This window comes from Rhineura floridana, chromosome 2, assembly GCF_030035675.1.
Source record: "Rhineura floridana isolate rRhiFlo1 chromosome 2, rRhiFlo1.hap2, whole genome shotgun sequence".
In the NCBI taxonomy this organism is placed as follows: domain Eukaryota; kingdom Metazoa; phylum Chordata; class Lepidosauria; order Squamata; family Rhineuridae; genus Rhineura; species Rhineura floridana.
Genome location: NC_084481.1, coordinates 104,605,459 through 104,627,479, shown reverse-complemented (window position 1 = coordinate 104,627,479; position 22,021 = coordinate 104,605,459). Strand labels below are relative to the sequence as shown.

Below are 22,021 nucleotides of genomic sequence, written 5' to 3'. Positions count from 1 at the left end.
ACCTCCATCTTGGTCCAATCCTGCTTTCCGTATGATATGTTCTACATATAGATTAAACGAATAGGGTGATAAAATACACCTGTCTCACACCCTTTCCTATTGGGAACCAATCAGTTTCTCCATATTCTGTCCTGTAGCCTCTCGTCCAGAGTATAGATGCACATCAGGACAATCAGATGCTGTGGCACCTCCATTTCTTTTCAAGCATTCCATAGTTTTTCATGATCCACACAATCAAAGGCTTTGCTGTAATCTATAAAGCACAGGGTGATTTCCTTATGAAATTCCTTGCTCCGTTCCATTATCCAATGGATGTTTGCAGTATGATCTCTGGTGCCTCTTCCTTTTCTAAATCCAGCTTGGACATCTGACATTTCTCGCTCCGTATATTTTGTACCACTAATTAAATATAACGTAACAGAAAACCAATGAAGTAACAACATAATTTTATGTCTGGAAGTATTCTTAGAACTTCCCTGTTGAGATTGCCTAAACTAGGGTGTAGGGATGGGATCCAATGGCCAGTGCTGCTTTCAAAGCATTCAATCAACTTAACAGGCAGTATCGATTAGAGTTCAGTCTTTGTCCACTATCCACTGCTTTTACCAGTCCAATTTTTGTCCCTCCCAAAAAATTGATATTAATATCAAGTTTTTCTTTCAAAATATCAGTATTTTGAAAGGGAATATTGATAAATGAAAATATCAATATTTTGAAGGAAAAGATAGACATTTTGAAAGAAATATTGATAAAGCAAAGCAAAGCGGTTTGCTGCTTCCTCCTCCTCCACTGTGACTGAGTCTGGTCAGTTTTCACATTAGTGCAGATTGACTGTTTTACTTTTGGAATGAAAGGAAAAGAGGGAATGGGACTTGGGGGAGGGTCCCAGTGGCATGCATTTAGAGGGGATTGAGGCTGAAGTCTTCACTATTCCTGACAGTGACAACTCTGCTCCCCATAGCTCCAGTTACAACTGATGAGATGCTGCCCAATCAGGAGGCTGCCTCTTCACCTTTCTTTCATCCCCCTTCCTCACTCACCTCCTGAGGAGGAGGACCTCCAAGTGTCTCTGTGCCCTTACCTTGGACACGTAAGCTACTGTACCAGTATGCTCAAAAAGTTCCCACTGAGGAGTGCATGCGGGCGTGCTCCCATCTGTGACACTTTTTTCATGCAAGCCGAATGAGTCTACCCACCTTACATAAGGGTTGTAAGTGGGCATGTCTAATTGCTGCTACAACGTCTGAGCTCTGTGTAGTTGTGCCTAGTTATGCTGTGTAGAGATGCTGAATCCTATGTAATCTGTTAAGTTGATTCATGAAGTGCTCTGAACTTAAATTTTCCATTAAACCTATTAAAGTACCCGGCATATGCTGGGGGGTAAAGAAAGACCGGGGACAGAACTGGCAATCACACCCAATATATACAGTCTGCCTAGTAAACGTTGCAAGACGTCGCCCTAAGAGTCAGAAACGACTCACACTATAAGTGCGGGGACACCTTTACCTTTTTTATTAAAGCAAAGCGCACAAGCTTGGGCAGGACACTCTGTAAAGATGAATATGCGGACCATTGAAAAATTCAGTGCCAAATCCGAATTCAACAGAATTCACACCCACCCCTACTTGAATATGAGTTCATTCCTTGGTGCCCTCCCCCTCTTTCAGCATCTGTTAATGTATATAGTTTTCACACATTTTTAACATTTTCTTCCTCTTAAGTCTACCTTTTTTTCATGGTTTGTATGTATTCAAGGATACAATTCTTTTATTCCTATCTTCATTGTCTGCATTGTAGTCAAAGAGTTCTATAGTGTTGCTTGCTATCACTCTTCTTTTTCATTCCATTTATCCCACAGCTCTAATTAATCAATTCTAAATCAGCTAATGTTCTAAATCCTCCCTACTCTCTCCTGGTTGTTTAAAAGCCAAAAGATTTTGTGAGCTCTCTCAAATGTTCAAATTGGGTATGCTGCATTTTCTTGTAGCACAATAAGCTTAAACAGGAAAGCCTATTTGTGTCAAATCTTAAAAAAAAAAACAGAATCGCTGTCCATATTTAAGTGTACTTCTATTTTGTGCTCATTGTTGGAGTGGCCACCATGTATTGCTCTCTTCCTGGAGACAAATGCATCTGTCTGTTTTGATAGGAGCTGAAGGTTCAAATCCATTCTAGTTTTATGTGGGAAGGAGCGTTTGCTTTCGTTTTTGAGCTGTTTTTCTTCTATGTTGCTGTGTGAGGAGGGGGAGCTAGGAATTAACACACCATCTTGTAGTGTTGATGTTACCTGATGTTACCCCCCCCAAAAAAGAGTCCTGGTTAAGTCTTTTCCCAGATCTCTACACCCATCTGCACCTGGGGCAAAAAACAGGTCCACTAACACAGACCCAAAAGACCATGTCACCATTTGGACAACATGGGGATCGAGGGTTCATTGTGATTCCTGCAAGACTCCCTGCTTGGGAGGAAGAATCAAGCCCTTTGTGTGCTCTGTCCCTGAGCAGTTCAAAGAAGACCTCTCTTCCTTGAGTCTCCATCAGATCCATCGGTCCATACCTGATCAGGGCTGGTACAATGGTTCTGTGAGACAGCTCCTTGCATAGCCTCATGGTTCCAGCTTCATGCTTCTTGCTGTGTGAGCTGCAAAACAGTCCCACTTCCTCTTCCTTGAACAAGCTGTGGAACAGCACATCCCTAAATAGCTCCATGGTAACCATTTCTCATAGGGCTGCCTGTTTCACCTCCTCCATATGCAGGAAGGTATGTAGAGACAACTGGAGCCAGTGGCTTTACACCTGCTCACACCATATCATTCTAGCCCAGAGAAGGCTGGACAGGGAAGGGAAAGATTTTTGCAGGTCTGCGCTGCTGGAGCTAGTGCTAGCGTGCTTTTGCTAACAATCAGCCTGGCCTAGTGAAAGAGGCTCAGCCAGACACAAGATCTGGGTCCACCAATATGGACTCCTCAGCAAAGCAACATGCTCTGCTGCTGTTTCCCAAGCCACCCGGGATCAGGAAAAAGAGCCTGAGTGGAGGGAGGGGAAGCACCAAGTTTATTCCTCAAACTCTGTCATTATTGCTTATTTATCTTCAAGCTCTGCTAAGACATGCAAGTAAAAAGGAGAGGGAAAGAAGGATAGAAAACTGTAATAAAAAAATGCAAACCAGAAAGAAATGACGTCAAAAGACCTAGCTCTCTTAGAACCTGTATCCCGTCTCAGGCAGGGCAATATAAGGAAGAAGCACCCCCCCCCATGGTGGATGAGTTGTTCTGCATGCTAGTCCAGCCTCCTTTCAAGATGGGAGGGCAACTCCCGAAGAGTTTAGAATGCACTGCTGTATGACTTGGAGAATAATTCAGTTATTTTCCCCTTTGGTCGTCAAAATCTAGAAAGTAATTAGTAAAGATAGCAATCTATTAAGTGTAAGCAACATTTGATAAAATGACTCTGTGCAATGGCATATACAGGGTCCAGTGCAAACGGAAGTGTGCTTCCTACTTGTCTAAGTTGGCCGCTTCAGCTATCATGGAGGTCTGATAACAGGATTACCAACTATTCAACAAGGCAGTGCAGAAGTGCATTTAAGAGCAGCTTTTTGTACAGACATGGCATGTGATTATATTAATCGCTTTGTTGTGGACAGCATATTAAACTGCTATTGAATGAGCAAGAGCAGGCCAGGCTAGCCTGTTATGGAGCTTTTCCCCAGACGTAAACAGGAACACTTTGTTTATGCTGCTGAGTTTAGGAAGTTGAAAAAAACGGTGGAAGAAAGGTCTCTCCCACTTATATCAATTTGGCAAGTTGATACTTAATGCCTTAAAATGTATTAATAAGAGACAAGACTTAATATTGGAATATGTTGCCAATATCATATGCCTTTATACAAATCTATGGTGTGACCACACTTGGAATATTGCATGCAGTTCTCACTGGAACACCCAAGAAGACTATTCTAAAGCTGGAAGACATTGAGGGCTTTTCAGTTTAGCAAAAAGGCAAGGAAAGTGGGACATGATTAAAAATGGTGCATGGTGTGGACAAAATGGATAGAGATGCTTTTCTCCCTCTCTCATATTACTAGAACCTGGGGTCATCCAATGAAGATGAATATTAAGAGATTCAGGACAGACAAAACAAAATAATACTTCACAGTGCATAGAAAAATTATGGCATTTGCCACCACAAGATGAAATGATGGTCATCAACTTGGATGGCTGTTTTGAAGTCTGTATTAGCCCAGTATCAGAGGATGAATGCCTGCTAGTCGTCAAGAGCATGAGAGTACTATTGCGCTCATCTCCTGGCTTGTGAACTTCCCATAGATATCTGGCTGGCCACAGTGAGAAAAGAATGCTGGACCTAAACAGTCCTTTGGTCTGATATGGCAGGGCTCTTTGGATGTTTTTATTTTGTAAGATATAATTTTTAAAGTTCCTGAACTCAAATTTTAAAACTATAATTGGATTAAAATATAAAAATAGGTTTCATATATACAAAGAATTTCATTTCAGCTTTAATCTAAATCTGTAATACATTATTATGCAAAATAAACTTCATATAACATACTGGAAAGCAGAATTATCCAACCTGCACAGCAGTTTCACAAGAAACCCCATATTCCATTTCTTGCTTAGTTAGGCAGTTGAGTTCTCCTATAATAGCTCCAGCAACCATGTAGTCTGTATAGGAAGACACTGGAAGCCGTTTCTTAGTTTCTTTTTTAGTGTCTTTACTAACTCCATAACAAGGAGCAGAACCTGAAAGCTAGTAAACAATTTTTAAAGGAAGAAAAATAGAATGAATATATAATACCTGCTATAGATCTTATTCCAGTCATAACTTTCAAAATATACATTTGGTAGATATCCTGCCAAAATTCGAGAAAGATACATGACTTAGGTTGCAATCCTATACATACTCAGCGTGTAAGTAAAAGCGTGTTCAAAAGGTGTACTCCCTAGTATGTATGTTTAGGATTGCAGCCTTAGTTTCATTTAACTCACTAGGGTTTATTTAATATAAAAATAATAAATACATTATTATTTCTCACACTTTAGTCCACAAATATAACTATTTGTAACACAGTTATAGCTGCCTTTGAAACATAAGAAGAGCCTGCTGGATCAGGCCAGTGGCCCATCTAGTCCAGCATCCTGTTCTCACAGTGGCCACCCAGGTGCCTGGGGGAAGCCCGCAAGCAGGACCCGAGTGTAGGACCCGAGTGTTCTGCTTAGTATTAAATTGTGGCTTTGATACTTTTGAGGAAGTAATTTATCTCCTTATGAAGTTACTTCACATTTGCCTTATACAATTAATTATGAAGGCTTGTGCGATTGGCAATCTTGTGCTTACTGGGAGGAACATGATTCTCCTGCTCCAAGAATACCTCATTTCCAGCATTAAGTTATCCTAGAGCACCTTAAGACTGTCTTTGTAATATAGCTGTGGACTGTAGAAAGTGGGAAGCCTGAGCTGCGACAGAGTTATTCTTCACATTGCTAGTCTTCCTCAGCAGCAGTGATATCTGTGCCTCTTAGAGGGCAGAGATGCTGCCAAAGACTGAAAAAGTGAAGTGAAGCATGACGTTGTGCCCACAATGATTCCTAGAGGCAGAGTTGGCATAGTGTCTACATTTTTATTAATTGAATTTAAATATTTATATACTGTGCTTTCATATAAAATATCACAAGGAGGTATATAACTTAAAAAAACCCACAGTAAAAATTTTAAACTGTCAAACGTATCAGTAAAAGATGGTTGGCAAAGAATCTAAGGCTTGAAAGGCCTGCCTGACTAATACAATTTTTAGAAGATGTCTAAAAATGAGCTGAACCTGCTGAACCTCTATTGGCAAGGAGTTCTGCAGGGCAAGGCTTGCCACACTAAAAGCTTGAATCATGGTAAAGGCCAGCTGCACTTCAAGGGGATGTGGGACCATCAAATATGTCCCATCAGAAGACCTCAGCAATCAAGACAAAGCATAAAGAATCAGGCAGCCTTAAAAGTATTTGGGACTCAAGTTGTTTAGGGCTTTGTGAGTTAATGCAAGAACCTTGAACCTGGCCCTTGAACCTAGCAGATTGTTAATGGTTTTTTTCCTATAGCAGGTGACGTACTTACACACCAGTGCCCTATCTTAGATGCTGAGTTGGTAGATCAGTTAGTCTCTCTGAAGGTCAACCTCCTCCAGCTGACCATTGCTTGTAAGTGGCACTTTTACAGTGCTGCTGCTTCTGGTGCTGCCTTGCTCTCTGCATGCCACCTGCCATCCTCCACCTGCTGCCTACCTACCTCTGCCACCCTCTGCCTAGCTTCCTGCCTACCTCTGTGTATACCCTGTGCCAGCACATTGTATTAGCAATAATAATCTTAAAGCTGATCAATATAGTCAGAATTCAGTATGTATTTGTTAGCTAGCCTGGAGGCTTGTATTCCCCTTTCAGGCCCCAGCATCCTTGGGTATGTCAGATCACCTCATAGCCACCTGCAGTCTAATCTAGGTGTTTTAATGAGGATATGATGGCTTGCCCAGTATAATGTTGGGAATGTATCTTGTTAGCATAAAGATATTAAAGGAGCCCAATTAGGCATGTATTCAAGTATATGTTAATCAGTAGGTATTTTATAGTTGGCTTGCTTAGTATGATGTTGGAAAGTACCTTGTTAAACTTCAGAGAGCCCTGATAGGCATAGATCCAATGGATGGGTCGAAGGACGGTCAATGGGCAGATAGTGCAGCTGTGGCTTGTTAGTGCACAAGTCAAGCAACGGTCAATGATAAACTATGCTTGTTAGTGAAGATGAAGATTAAAATGGTAGCTATGTAGTTTGCCAAGGGAGGATGCCAAGGTGCACCTAGAAAGATACTATAGTTTTCTAATAATTAGCCTGCTTTGAAGATGTTCTGTGAAAAGGTCAGAACAGCTACGTATACAGATACGTATATGCAACAGATGTCATTATATGTTACTTCAAAGTGTATACTCTCATTAATCATATATGTAACTTCATGTGTATGCCAATAATATGTGCCAAGATTTATGCTATATAAACATGACATGTGCCCAGTATGGGTGTTCAGTCTCTGACGTCCGCTACTGCAGAGCGGTGGGACTGATCCACTTTTATTGGGAATACTTGGCTGAATGCTGTAAGTTACTCAATAAATTTTAACTCTTTGTAAGCAAACCTCTTGTCTGCATCTCATCTCTGGTAATCCAAAACAACCCTGAAGGTACACACTCTGCCACCCTCTGCCTAGCTTCCTGCCTCTACTACTACCTGCTCTTCTGCTGCCCTCTCCCTGGCTGGCTGCCTCTGCTTCCTGCCCACCTCTGCTTCCCTCCTCCTCCCTGTTTTGCTGCCTTTCAGTGCAGCAATTCAACACTCTGTGCCTTACACATGTTTGGTGTTCCCTCCAGTAAGGGCATTACTGTGCCTGCCTGGCAAGACTGTCTTTGTAGGACTCAGTCACCTGCTGAAGCTGTGCTTGCCTGTCCCCTTGCTGCTTTTCAGTGTAGAAATTCAACTCTGCACTTAGGAAACATTCTTAGTGCCTGTCTAGATAGGGTGTCTTTCTTTGGTTTAGCTGCCTAGGAGATAAAGAGTTATACCCTTTAATCGTTTTTTTAAAAAATCTTAATGGCGCAGGCCAAATAGAAGCATGAGAATTGGCAGGATTGAGCACTCAGCTGACTCCACTGGTTTTTTTAAAAAGCAAATGTTAAAAGCAGCTAGAACAAACCCCCCCCCTTTGATCTATGTGTCTAAAATTCTGTAGGGTTAATTCCCTGTTGAGGGGCTACCACATCTCCAAATTTCATGCAACTATATGAAAAAACAAAACATTATGGCCATTTTGGTTTTGCAATGCAAGACAATGAGAGAAGCAAAGATTTGGATTTTGGGTCCAAATCAATCTGCACCAAATCGGGACCCAATCCAAACCAACCCAAACTGCACCAGAGGGGCTTTGCACAGCCCTAGAAGATACCCCAGGCCTCTACTATCCTACAAAGGCACTTCTCCCTCTTGTGCACCACTACTGCTAGCAGATTGGAGTGCTCTTTTCTGTTTCCTGAGCATTACAACCTGCAAGTAATGGTAGTGTGCAAAAAGAAGAAGCACCTTACAGCCAATGCCAATTTTGCTACTGCTACTGTCAATTTCAGTGGGCTGCAGGTTTGCCATGCAATTTAGTAGCTAGGGATATGCAGTTTAGATGTATGTTTTAATGTTTTGCATATAGTTTATTCTCTTAACTCATGTCTTATTGATCTTATTTTATAAAAGTTACTACCTAATTCCTGAGCATTCAGCAGGCTACAATTCTTAATAAAAATATAGTTCATTTCAATATCAGGCAATTAGTGCTTTAAAATATGAACCAATTTTGTGATACCATGCAAGATCAGAAAAATGTCTTTCATGCAATATAGGAATGAACACCATTCTCAGAGACCATGCAAATGATTTAAAACAGATGTGAAATTCCTTCTATGCAGACAATTATAGGCACTGGTGATGACATTAGATACGTATGACTAATCACAGTTAATGCTTGCTGTTGCCAATTTGCCTTATTAGCACAAGCAATTTGGGCACAGGATGACATTACTTTAATTAGTGTAAGCAGCTTGTTCATTTATTGAATAGGATACATTTGTAGAAAGGTTACTTTATCTGCAAATTAATCATAACCTTCTTTTTATTATTATAAATTCAGAAAAGCTGGGGGGGAGGAGACTACTCTTAGCAAAGCAAAAACCTAGGTGATGAAAGCCTAGCAGTAATTTATTGTTATTTTACTAGTATTTTTTCTGTTGAGGTAAACTAAGGTATTTTGTCCTTTTTATCTGAAAACTGTTTGAGGGGGAGACAAAATTGCTATCATTACTTAAGCCAAGACATACAATTCGAAGATAGCAAAGCCAAAAAAAACCTATAAAGATTTAATATAAAAGTGGTGTGTTTAGTTGTTTCATGAAGTAAACATATGTTGATCACTATGGTATAGTTAAATTAGCATACAGAGATGAGTGAACTGTTCTGATCACTCTTTAGCCTCATTGAAAGATGCTCTGAAATATGACAGGATGTTAAAAAGAACAGTGAACGATCAGTTCCATGTTGATTCAAGCTGCTATTCAGATATCAAACTAGTTCTTGACATTTCTGAAAAAGCATATTAAGGGCAAGATCCAACCTAGTACGAGTGGACATTCAGTCATGCAATGGACTAACCCTCTTCTCCCCTTCCCCTGCAGCCCCACATGCACTCCGAAATCAGCTCTGGAGTACTGATAGTGCAGATTTTGGGGGCACACCGCAATCTAGAGGGAAAAGAAGAGAAACTGGAAGTCCCATTGTGCAAGCGGGCAGACATAATTGGATTTTTTCTAAGATACACGTAGTTTGGAATTTGAAAATTATTAACCCCCTACTCTTTTTCCCATTCTGAACTTAGATTTTCATGCAACTTACATATTGTGGAGATTTAAATAGGGTTTTTTATGTTCCTGTTCAAAGGAATTTCTATTTCCATATATCTGATTCCCCCCCCCCCCAGAATTTTAACTGGTTCGGCCAAATGGAATGTTACCCCAGCTTTGGAAGAACATCATGTATTTATTTATTTTTCACCCCCTCGAAAAACATTGGGGTGATATACAGCAACACAAAATCATTTAAAAGCAATACTAAACAATAATTAAAAATGACTGGCTACTCAAGAGACATCTTAAATTTCATCAGCCTGTTGACATTAAAAAAAGTATTCAAGAGACACCTAAAGTCAAAAGTGAGGATGCCGGCCAAATCTCTGCTGGAAGAGCATTCCATAGCATGGGACCAGTGACATTAAATGCCCGACATCTGATTGAGGCCAGGAGGGATGGGGTCTATTTGGTGGTGTCAGTTCTGATTGCATTCTGCCAAACTGGTAGGCAATTACAGTCTGTGTTATTTTCCTGCTATCCATTGCTTTTATTGGTTCATTAGCAAGCAAAGACAGACTGATCAGTTTCACACACACTCTTCCTCCCTATTTCAACTTGTCTGCCCATTGGTCCATCCATCCAACCATCGTGCTCCTGTCCTCTCCTTCTGCCTGTCTGTCCCTCCATCCTCTCACCAACCACACACCTACCCAGCCTGTGTCTCTCAATTTTTCCTCCCTCTGCTGCTGGTACCTGGACAGCCTGTGTGCTGCCTAGGGTGTGCACCTCCGCCACCTGCAGTGCAGGCACTTGCTGCTGCCAACCTTTCACTCTGCCTCTTCCCTGCTAAATAGAAGTCACACACATGGGCACACTCATATCCTGCAGGGAGTTAGCAAGCAAAGACAGGCTGATCAGTTTCACACACCTCTCCCTCCCTTCTCTTCATCAATTTCACGTTCGCCAGTCAAGAAAGGCTGGGGAGTTTAACATTATATTCAGTGCACTTAAAAAAAAAAATTCAGTGTCAGAAAAAGCTGTGGAAGTTCACAGCGTTCAGGATCAATCAGCAACAATAGCGGACATGCAAATTATCTGGGAGTCTGGTGCCAAATTTGATTTTAGCCAAGTTCTCGCCAATCCCTAGAGGCCAGCTGGGGCTCTGTAACATGGGAGACAAGTAACCGCACTGCTCCAGATGATCTCAGTGGTCATGCTGGGATATAAGGTTTCAGGTAATCCTTAAGGTATCATGGACCCAAATTGTTCAGGGCTTTGTGTATTAACACAAGAGCCTTAAACCTCGCCTGGTAGAATATGGGCACCCAGTGTAATGTTTTAGCAGAGATGTCACAAGCTTTCAGCCATCTGCCCCATCAACATCATTCTGCACCAGTTAGAGTTTCTAGCCCAGGCCCAAGGACAGCCCCATATAGAGTGCACTGAAATAATCAAGTCTTGAAGTTACCAATGCATGGACTGGAGTGGCCAAGTTATCCTAATCCAGATATGGCTGTAGCTGGTGTAGTAGATGAAGCTGGTAAAAGGCACTCCTAGCCACAGAGGTTACTTGAGCCTCTAATGACAAAGATGTATCCCAGTATACCCTCCCTCCAAGCTACATATCTGTTCTTCTGGAGGAAATATAACCCTATCCACAACAGGCAACTGGACTATCTTTCAGATGCAGGAACCATCTACCCACAATGCCTCCATCTTCCCCGGATACAAACTTAGTTTACTGGCCCCCCATGCAGTCCACCACTGCATTAAGGATCTGGTCCAGAGCTCGCACAGCCTCTCCTGATTCAGAGATTATGGAGTAGAGCTGCGTGTCATCAGCATACAAATGGCACAATGCTTCAAAATTTCTCATGACCACTCCCTGTGGCTTAATATAGATGTTAAATAGCACTGGAGATGAAATAGTGCCCTCCAGAACTGCCTAGCACAGCTGTCAGAGAGGTGAAGAGCATTCCTCCAGCGCTACTCTCTTGGCTCGACTAAGTACGGAGTAATGTGTCATGGGCCCCATGCAGACCCCTTGAAAGGACTGGGGAAATGAGTGGGTTACAGATGTTTGGAAGGGGGCTGGGGTAGGTTAGAGGAAAAAGCTTCCAGGAACCTCGGGCTGTTTTGTGCTCAGAAAGCCTGTTAGTATTTCTGCCAAGGAAAGCCCACAAATTCTCCTCTTATCGACTACTGACATGGAGTCTTTTTCAGAGAGTTGACAGTAAAACTAAGTTTATTAAAGCAAGTGATAATACTTTGGCCAAGGCTGCTGGCTGGAAAAGAGAGGCTGTTAATTAGGCAGTTTCCCTTCTGCTCCTACAAAGAGCTAGATTTAATCCATAGAATGCAGACTCCATCTCCCCCAGTATGTAAGATCAGCAATGCTTATGATTCTCTGTTGCGACAAGGTCTTTGCCGCCTCCACCACGCCTAGTGTGTATCCTGAGATAGCCTCAGTGTTCCTGTATCCTGATTTATGCTTAGCATGATGCTGCATTTCCTGTACTGATTTCTTGAACAAAGCTGCATGCAGAAAAATCCAGTTTCCCGAGTCCCTGTTTCTTGGTTGGGAGCCAGGACAAAATGGAACCACTATCGTCCAGTACCTCCAATACCCATCCCACACTATCTATCTAGGAGGATATGCAGTTCAAAGGTATCAAAACCCACTGAGAGTTCAGGTAATTGTAACAGGGTCCCACTTCCCCATCCTTCTCCTAATACTTCTTCTTAAGATGTTTTTAAAGTTTTTTTAAAAAGGTGTTTTTAAAAGATGTTTTGTTTTAATATGTTTTTAAAGAAGTAATATTTTTTAAGGTCTGTTTTTATGATGTTTTAGAGTGTTTTTAGTATTTTTGTTTGCCTCCCTGGGCTCCTACTGGGAGGAAAAGCAGGATAAATAATAATATCACAAAAAAGGACAGAAAATGTATTACTGAACAATAACTAAAGGCTCAAAGCAATCCAGTAGAATAAGCTCCACTGAAGAAAGTTTGGGCCTGTCCTGACTGGAGCTTTAGTATCTGAATTGCTTGTAGAAACATTTGATGACCCAGGCAATGAGTAAATGAAATAAATTTCAGAGTAACTCCATGCCACTTGAGTTGGTTAAAAATTGCCTTCTTAATGCTTAGGTAAAAGGTTTTCATGACAATAGGATTGGGGAACAAGCGCCAGATCCCAAGTGGGAGGACAAGGCTCATGGGGTATTTTAGTTAACAAAAAGACATGGTTTGAAATTAAACTCACTCTATGCCTGAAAGGATTATTTATTTATTTATTTATTTATTATTGGATATATATCCCGCCCTTCCTCCCAGCAAGAGCCCAGGGCAGTAAGCAGGAAGATACTGTCTCTGGAAGCACACAAAGCAATGGAGCAAGTGGGAAGTTCTGAACATCGACAAGAATAGGAATGTGATACATAATAGGTGAAACAATGTGGAACCGGCGCTGTTAAAGATGCCACATAACACATGTTCCACACTTATAAGAAAATTGATCTATTAGCGTGGCAGTGCCTACACTTTGGAATTCTCTGTCTTATTGACATCAGGCACGCACCTTTGCTGTATGTTTTGCAGCACCTGCTTCAAACATTTCGACTAGGCAAGCCTATCAAGACACATAGAAGTTGACATATTTTAATCCCTTTTTAGTTCACTGTTAATTTTAATCTTTGAAAGTTTTTAATTACTTGTTTTTAACTGTTTTATTTTTAGTATTTTTGTAAACCATGTAGAGATTTTATTACAATCAAGCAGTATATCATAGAATCATAGAATAGTAGAGTTGGAAGGGACCTACAAGGCCATCAAGTCCAACCCCCTGCGCAATGCAGGAATCCAAATCAAAGCATTCCCGATAGATGGCTGTCCAGCTGCCTCTTGGATACCTCCAGTGTCGGAGAGCCCACTGCCTCCCTAGGTCATTGGTTCCATTGTCGTACGGCTCTAAAAATTAGGAAATTTTTCCTGAAGTCCAGTCGAAATCTGGCTTCCTGCAACTTGAGCCCATTATTCCATGTCCTGCACTCTGGGAAGATCGAGAAGAGATCCCGGCCCTCCTCTGTGTGACAACCTTTCATGTACTTGAAGAGTGCTATCATATCTCCCCTCAGTCTTCTCTTCTCCAGGCTTCTTTCAGTCTCTCCTCATAGGGCTTTGTTTCCAGTCCCCTGATCATTCTCGTTGCCCTTCTCTGAACCTGTTTCAGTTTGTCTGCATCCTTCTTGAAGTGCGGAGACCAGACTGGACGCAGTATTCAAGATGAGACCTAACCAGTGCTGAACAGAGAACTAATACTTCCTGTGATTTGAAAACTATACTTCTGTTAATACAGCATAATATAGTATTTGCCTTTTTTGCAGCCACATAGCACTGTTGGCTCATATTCAGCTTGTGATCAACGACAATTCCAAGAGCCTTCTCATTTGTCGTCCTGCTGTGCCAAGTATCACCCATCTTATAACTGTGCATTTGGTTTCATTCTCCTAAGTGTAGAACTTTGCATTTATCCCTGTTGAATTTCATTCTGTTGTTTTCAGCCCAATGCTCCAGCCTATCAAGGTCCCTCTGAATTTTCTTTCTGTCTTCCATGGTATTAGCTGTGCCCCCCAATTTTGTATCATCTGCAATTTGATAAGCGTGCTCTGTACCTCCTCATCCAAGTCGCTAATAAAAATGTTGAAGAGCATTGGGCCCAGGACCGAGCCCTGTGGTACCCCACTCATCACTTCCACTCAATTTGAGAAGGAACCATTGAGAAGCACTCTTTGAGTATTATTCTGGAGCCAACTGTGGATCCACCTGATAGTTGTTCCATCCAGCCTGCATTTAGCTAGCTTGCTAATCAGAATATCATGGGGCACTTTGTCAAAAGCTTTGCTGAAGTCGAGATCTATAATGTCCACTGCATTCCCACAGTCTACAAGGGAGGTTACCCAATCAAAAAACAAGATAAGATTAGTTTGGCAGGATTTGTTCTTCATAAATCCATGTTGGCTCCTAGTAATCACTGCATTGTTTTCAAGGTGCTTACAGATTGACTACTTTATAACCTGCTCCAGAGTTTTTCCAGGGATTGATGTTAGGCTGACTGGTCTGTAGTTCGCTGATGACTTCTTTTTGCCATTTTGAAGATAGGGACAACATTAGCTCTTCTCCAGTCATCCGGCACTTCACCCTTCCTCTACGATTTCACAAAGATAATAGACAGTGGTTCTGAGAGTTCTTCAGCCAGTTCCCTCAATACTCTAGGATGCAGTTTATCGGGCTCTGCCAATTTGCACTTGTTCCAAGTGATTAGGTATTCCTTGACCATTTGTCTATCATTCCCAAGCACCAATCCTTCCCCTTCTACTTCATGTTTCCCAGGAGGGTCATAGACCGTTTTTTGGAAGAAGACTGAGCCAAAGTAGGAATTGGTCACTTCTGCCTTTTGTTTGTCATCATTTTGCCATCCTCATTGAGTAGCTGTGCCACATAAGAACATAAGAAGAGCCTGCTGGATCAGGCCAGTGGCCCATCTAGTCCAGCATCCTGTTCTCACAGTGGCCAACCAGGTGCCTGGGAGAAGCCCGCAAGCAGGACCCGAGTGCAAGAACACTCTCCCCTCCTGAGGCTTCCGGCAACTGGTTTTCAGAAGCATGCTGCCTCTGACTAGGGTGGCAGAGCACAGCCATCATGGCTAGTAGCCATTGATAGCCCTGTCCTCCATGAATTTGTCTAATCTTCTTTTAAAGCCATCCAAGCTGGTGGCCATTACTGCATCTTGTGGGAGCAAATTCCATAGTTTAACTATGCGCTGAGTAAAGAAGTACTTCCTTTTGTCTGTCCTGAATCTTCCAACATTCAGCTTCTTTGAATGTCCATGAGTTCTAGTATTATGAGAGAGGGAGAAGAACCTTTCTCTATCCACCCTCTCAATGCCATGCATAATTTTATACACTTCTATCATGTCTCCTCTGACCCGCCTTTTCTCTAAACTAAAAAGCCCCAAATGCTGCAACCTTTCCTCGTAAGGGAGTCGCTCCATCCCCTTGATCATTCTGGTTGCCCTCCTCTGAACCTTTTCCAACTCTATAATATCCTTTTTGAGATGAGGCGACCAGAACTGCACACAGTATTCCAAATGCGGCCGCACCATAGATTTATACAACGGCATTATAGTATCGGCTGTTTTATTTTCAATACCTTTCCTAATTATTGCTAGCATGGAATTTGCCTTTTTCACAGCTGCCACACACTGGGTCGACATTTTCATCGTGCTGTCCACTACAACCCCGAGGTCTCTCTCCTGGTCGGTCACTGCCAGTTCAGACCCCATGAGCGTATATGTGAAATTAAGATTTTTTGCTCCAATATGCATAATTTTACACTTGTTTATATTGAATTGCATTTCCCATTTTTCCGCCCATTCACTCAGTTTGGAGAGGTCTTTTTGGAGCTCTTTGCAATCCCTTTTTGTTTTAACAACCCTGAACAATTTAGTGTCGTCAGCAAACTTGGCCACTTCACTGCTCACTCCTAATTCTAGGTCATTAATGAACAAGTTGAAAAGTACAGGTCCCAATACCGATCCTTGAGGGACTCCACTTTCTACAGCCCTCCATTGGGAGAACTGTCCGTTTATTCCTACTCTCTGCTTTCTGCTTCTTAACCAATTCCTTATCCACAAGAGGACCTCTCCTCTTATTCCATGACTGCTAAGCTTCCTCAGAAGCCTTTGGTGAGGTACCTTGTCAAATGCTTTTTGAAAGTCTAAGTACACTATGTCCACTGGATCACCTCTATCTATATGCTTGTTGACACTCTCAAAGAATTCTAATAGGTTACTGAGACAGGACTTTCCCTTGCAGAAGCCATGCTGGCTCTGCTTCAGCAAGGCTTGTTCTTCTATGTGCTTAGTTAATCTAGCTTTAATCATACTTTCTACCAGTTTTCCAGGGACAGAAGTTAAGCTAACTGGCCTGTAATTTCCGGGATCCCCTCTGGATCCCTTTTTGAAGATTGGCGTTACATTTGCCACTTTCCAGTCCTCAGGCACGGAGGAGGACCCGAGGGACAAGTTACATATTTTAGTTAGCAGATCAGCAATTTCACATTTGAGTTCTTTGAGAACTCTTGGGTGGATGCCATCTGGGCCCGGTGATTTGTCAGTTTTTATATTGTCCATTAAGCCTAGAACTTCCTCTCTCGTTACCACTATTTGTCTTAGTTCCTCAGAATCCCTTCCTGCAAATGTTAGTTCAGGTTCAGGGATCTGCCCTATATCTTCCACTGTGAAGACAGATGCAAAGAATTGATTTAGCTTCTCTGCAATCTCCTTATCGTTCTTTAGTACACCTTTGACTCCCTTATCATCCAAGGGTCCAATTGTCTCCCTAGATGGTCTCCTGCTTTGAATGTATTTATAGAATTTTTTGTTGTTGGTTTTTATGTTCTTAGCAATGTGCTCCTCAAATTCTTTTTTAGCATCCCTTATTGTCTTCTTGCATTTCTTTTGCCAGAGTTTGTGTTCTTTTTTATTTTCTTCATTCGGACAAGACTTCCATTTTCTGAAGGAAGACTTTTTGCCTCCAAGAGCTTCCTTGACTTTGCTCGTTAACCATGCTGGCATCTTCTTGGCCCTGGCGGTACCTTTTCTGATCTGCGGTATGCACTCCAGTTGAGCTTCTAATATAGTGTTTTGAAACAACTTCCAAGCATTTTCGAGTGATGTGACCCTCTGGACTTTGTTTTTCAGCTTTCTTTTTACCAATCCCCTCATTTTTGTGAAGTTTCCTCTTTTGAAGTCAAATGTGACCGTGTTGGATTTTCTTGGCAATTGGCCAGTTACATGTATGTTTAATTTAATAGCACTGTGGTCACTGCTCCCAATCGGTTCAACAACACTTACATCTCGCACCAGGTCCCGGTCCCCACTGAGGATTAAGTCCAGGGTTGCCGTCCCTCTGGTCGGTTCCATGACCAACTGGTCTAGGGAATAGTCATTTAGAATATCTAGAAACTTTGCTTCTTTGTCATGACTGGAACACATATGCAGCCAGTCTATGTCTGGGTAGTTGAAGTCACCCATTACTACCACATTTCCTAGTTTGGATGCTTCCTCAATTTCATATCTCATCTCAAGGTCTCCCTGAGCATTTTGATCAGGGGGACGATAGATCGTTCCCAGTATTAAGTCCCTCCTGGGGCATGGTATTACCACCCACAACGATTCTGTGGAGGAGTCTGCCTCTTTTGGGGTTTCGAGCTTGCTGGACCACCATATCCTTTATCTTTTAGTATGGACGTACAAAATATAACTTTTGTTAAATAAATAAATAAATAGATAGATAAATCTTAAGGGCCAAACTAGACATGACACTAAATGTATTGTAAAAAACTACTCAGATTTAAATAATAATACTATTAGGTTCGGGAGATTTCATTGGAACCATAGTGCAGTGAAATGGGTGGCATCTCAAGGGCCAAACTAGATATGACACTAGATGCATTTTAAGAAACTACTTCAGATTTAAATAATAGAGTGTGTGTGTGTGTATCACTATTAGTCTTGGGGAGGGGAACCTCCTATTGCCAGTATCACAGCTAGGGAGCAAAGAGCTAAACCTCACATCACTGCATGCTACAGTCATGATGAGAATCACTTCCCTGTGCCTATTATTAAATGTTTTTAAAACATGATGCAACTTTTAATGATGCATTTAGTGTCATGCCTAGTTTGGCCCTAAGATATATCTTTGATTTTGAGCTAACTGGTGAGAGCACTAGAATGAGTTGTGGGCTTCAGGATTACTATGTAGGAAAAGGACTGCTAGCCATAAAGTTTTTAGTCTCTGAATGGAATGAGATGACCACCAATCCAAGGTCACTATTGAATCAGTGTGGGGAGAGGGAGGGGAGGAGATATGGGAAAGCAGGATATGTATGAAAATGAGATGGAAGGACAGACATATGACTGCTATCTCCCTGTCCACTCCTCTTCTCAGCTTGGGAAATGCTTAACTGAGCCTTAAAAGGAGTCACCAGTTGGTGGCATTAAAATATTTATCATCTAGGGCTAAAGACAAACTCAATGGTCTTCTTTACAAATAAGACAATTTTACCTGAATATTTGGATCATAATCCACCCTAGACCCATGCTTATTGAGATGGAGTGATATTGGCAATTGTCTGTAAAGCAGAGCACGCTACTGGCAATACTGAATGTAATGTACCTAGAATTAGATACGGAAGACATACTAGAGATACTGCTTGTTTATCAGCTACTCCATCACACATCAAACCCTCTGGCTGAGTCAATGGAGGTGACCTTAGACCAGCTGCAGAACACCATCATTTGAGTGTGTGTGTGGGCTTAATACTGATGCAAAGGTTCCCTTATTAAGTGTGACTGAGGTTTGAATGGTTTTATGACAACCATAGTCCTGTACAAATGCATTACAAATCCAGCACGTGAGAATTTTGAGTTTATTATTTAGCACTGGCCTGAATTTTGGTGATCTGGGATTCTGAGGTGTGAAGGTTTTCCTTTTGTCAGTCAGTCAGTTATCTACAAGTAGGGTTACACCCTTGCCACAACATGTTATTTAAGTCTTTGTATCTTTCTCTTTTTATAGGGAAGAATCACAGACAGTTGAAAATGTACCATTGGTCTCACCTGAAAGGTGATTTTCATAGGAAGGGGCCATCACTGTGGGAAATAGTTCCACCTATCGTGCGAAGGCAAGAATGTTTTTGAAGTCAAGACTAGGGACGTCATGCCCCTCCCACTCTCCAGTTCATTCGTAGCGAGTCTAAAAGAGATATCTAAAAATACAAGAACAAGGCCAACAGGCCCGCCAGGAAAATAACATAATAGTCACATGCATAACAACATGACTCTAACATAACTTCATAACATAACAGAACTAAAAGTCTTGACTTCACTCTTACATTTAAATATAATATGGAAACAATAACATGTAACCCATTGATAAAATCGCTAGTCATCCTCCAACTGGGAGGGTCGTGATGGCCCCTTCCTATGAAAATCACCTTTCAGGTGAGACCAATGGTACATTTTCCATAGGAAGTGGGCCATCACTGTGGGATGTACCAAAGCAACCCATATAGGGAGGGACCACCCACATGTTAATCCTCATTAAGAACCTGTTGCAACACTCGTCTGCCAAAAGAAGCATCAGCAGAGGCATAACGATCAATTTTATAATGCCTTATAAACGAGTGTGGGGAAGACCAGACTGCGGCCCTACAAATATCGGCAACAGGAGCATTAGTAGCAAAAGCAGCCGAAGTGGCAGCTGACCTAGTAGAATGAGCTGTTATACTAGCAGGAACTGGCAGCTTCAGGGACTCATATGCTAAGGTAATGCATGCCCTTAACCAACGGGATAAGGTAGGATTGGATACTTTATGCCCCATAGACCTTGGATGAAAGGATACAAACAGAGACTCCGTTCGTCGAATCTCTTGGGTCCTAGACAGGTAGGTCTTGACAGCCCTCCGGACATCTAACGAATGCCAAGCCTTCTCGAGAGGATGGGTAGGATCCGGGCAAAAGGAAGGCAACACAATGTCCTGGTTGCAATGAAAAACTGAATCGACCTTGGGACGAAAGGAAGGGTCAGTCTTCAGCACAACAGAGTCCTTATGGAAGACGCAGAGGTGTCTAGCAGAAGACAATGCGCCCAACTCCGAAACGCGTCTGGCAGATGTGATTGCAATCAGAAACAGGACCTTGAAGGACAGTATGCGTAGGGGCACAGTCCTGATGGGTTCAAACGGAGGGCGTTGCAAAGCCTGCAGAACTTTCGGCAAACTCCATGAGGGGAACCAATGGACAACAGCCGGAGAACGTAGGGCGACTCCCCTCAAAAAACGTTTGATGAACGGATGTGAGGAAATATGATCTCCAGGAGAGGACACTGAGAGAATGGATGACAGAGTAGACGCATGTCGACGTAGAGTGTTGGGTCGAAGTCCCATCATAAAGCCACTATGGAGAAATTGGAGCACCTGGTGCACATTGGCCTGGGATGGATCGTGGTGGTGGGACTGACACCACTTGGAGAAAGCCACCCAGGTATGTTGATAAATACGAGTGGTAGATGGTCTTCTCGAGGCCAAAATAATTTCAATCACAGCGTCAGACAGTCCAGCTGACCTCAAGTGTCTCCGTTCAAACGCCACGCTGTTAGATTGAGCCAAGTAGGGTCCTGGTGCAGTACTGGGCCCTGGGATAGGAGGTCTGGCGTTACTGGAAGTGTCCAAGGATCCATCATTGACATTGCCAGAAGATCTGAGAACCACGGTCGGCGTGGCCAAAATGGTGCTATCAGAACCAGCTGTGCCCTTTCGGTTCGCGCCTTCCTCAAGGTTTTGGCTAACAATGGTATGGGAGGAAAGGCGTACAATAGACCGTCTGGCCACGGTGTTGTCAGAGCATCCACTGCTTCTGCTGTTGAGTCCAGGTATCGAGCAAAGTACCTGGGAAGCTGGCAATTGCGACTGGAAGCAAACAGGTCGACTGAGAGGGCGCCGAACCGACACTGGAGACGATGGAAAATGGCTGGATGAAGTTTCCATTCTCCCGGGAAGACCTGTTGTCTGCTGAGCCAGTCTGCTGTCACATTCCAAATCCCTCTGAGGTGCTCTGCTTTCAGGGATTGTAGATGTTGTTCTGCCCAGACAAAGATGAGGGAGGCTAAGTCCTGCAGAGGACGAGACCTGGTGCCCCCCTGTCTGTTCAAATGTGATTTTACACACGTGTTGTCTGTTTGAATGAGCACATGATGCAAAGGGAACAGAGACTGAAAATGACATAGAGCCAAGTGGACAGCCTTTAGTTCCAGCCAGTTGATGCTTCGAGATTGCTCTGCGTTGGGCCAAACCCACTGAACGTACTGGGAGTTGCAGTGGGCTCCCCAACCTATGAGGCTGGCGTCTGTGGTCACGACGGTTCTGCGGGGTTCTCTGAATGACGTGCCCTTGGAGAGGTGTTGAACCTTGGTCCACCAGCGGAAGGAGAGGCGCAGAGCGGGGCTCAAACGAACTTTGCGATGGTTGGAGCTGGCAATGTCTTTTTGAAAAGGCAACAGAGTCCACTGAAGGGGCCGAGTGTGAGCTCGAGCCCAGGGCACAATGTGGATTGTGGAGATAAACATCCCGAGCGCTCTGGCGAGAAGCATGACGTCTGCGGATGTTTGTTGCATCAGGGACCTTGCGATGCTTGTGATGGCAGTGATGCGATCTGGAGCCAGGAAGACCATTGCCTGCAGGGTGTCCAACATTGCCCCAAGATGTAGTAGGCGTTGGGTTGGTTGGAGATGGCTTTTGTCGAAGTTGACAAGCCAGCCGTAGGTCTGCAAAACATTGAGGGTGATCATTAAATGATGATGAGCCAGCTCTTCAGACTTGGCCCGTATGAGCAGATCATCCAAATATGGGTAGATATGAACCCCTTGGGTCCGAAGGTAAGCCACTAGGATGAGTAGCACCTTGGAAAATACTCTTGGAGCAGAGGAGAGGCCAAAAGGCATCGCTCTATATTGAAAATGTT

At 42.8% G+C, this 22,021-nt stretch overlaps 1 protein-coding gene across 10 annotated transcripts in view; it reads right to left on the bottom strand.

Moving 5' to 3' along the window:
- The window catches only part of LOC133376937 (sodium/hydrogen exchanger 10-like), a 238,936-nt gene that overhangs the window by 16,409 nt on the left and 200,506 nt on the right, over positions 1-22,021 (bottom strand). For 8 of the 10 annotated variants that reach the window (XM_061609941.1, XM_061609934.1, XM_061609936.1 and 5 more), the window contains one exon: positions 4,593-4,769. The exons of the other annotated variants lie outside the window; for them this stretch is intronic. In XM_061609941.1, the coding sequence (XP_061465925.1) occupies positions 4,593-4,769 (177 nt within the window). The remainder of the gene's footprint in view (positions 1-4,592; positions 4,770-22,021) is intronic. 10 annotated transcript variants of the gene reach the window in all.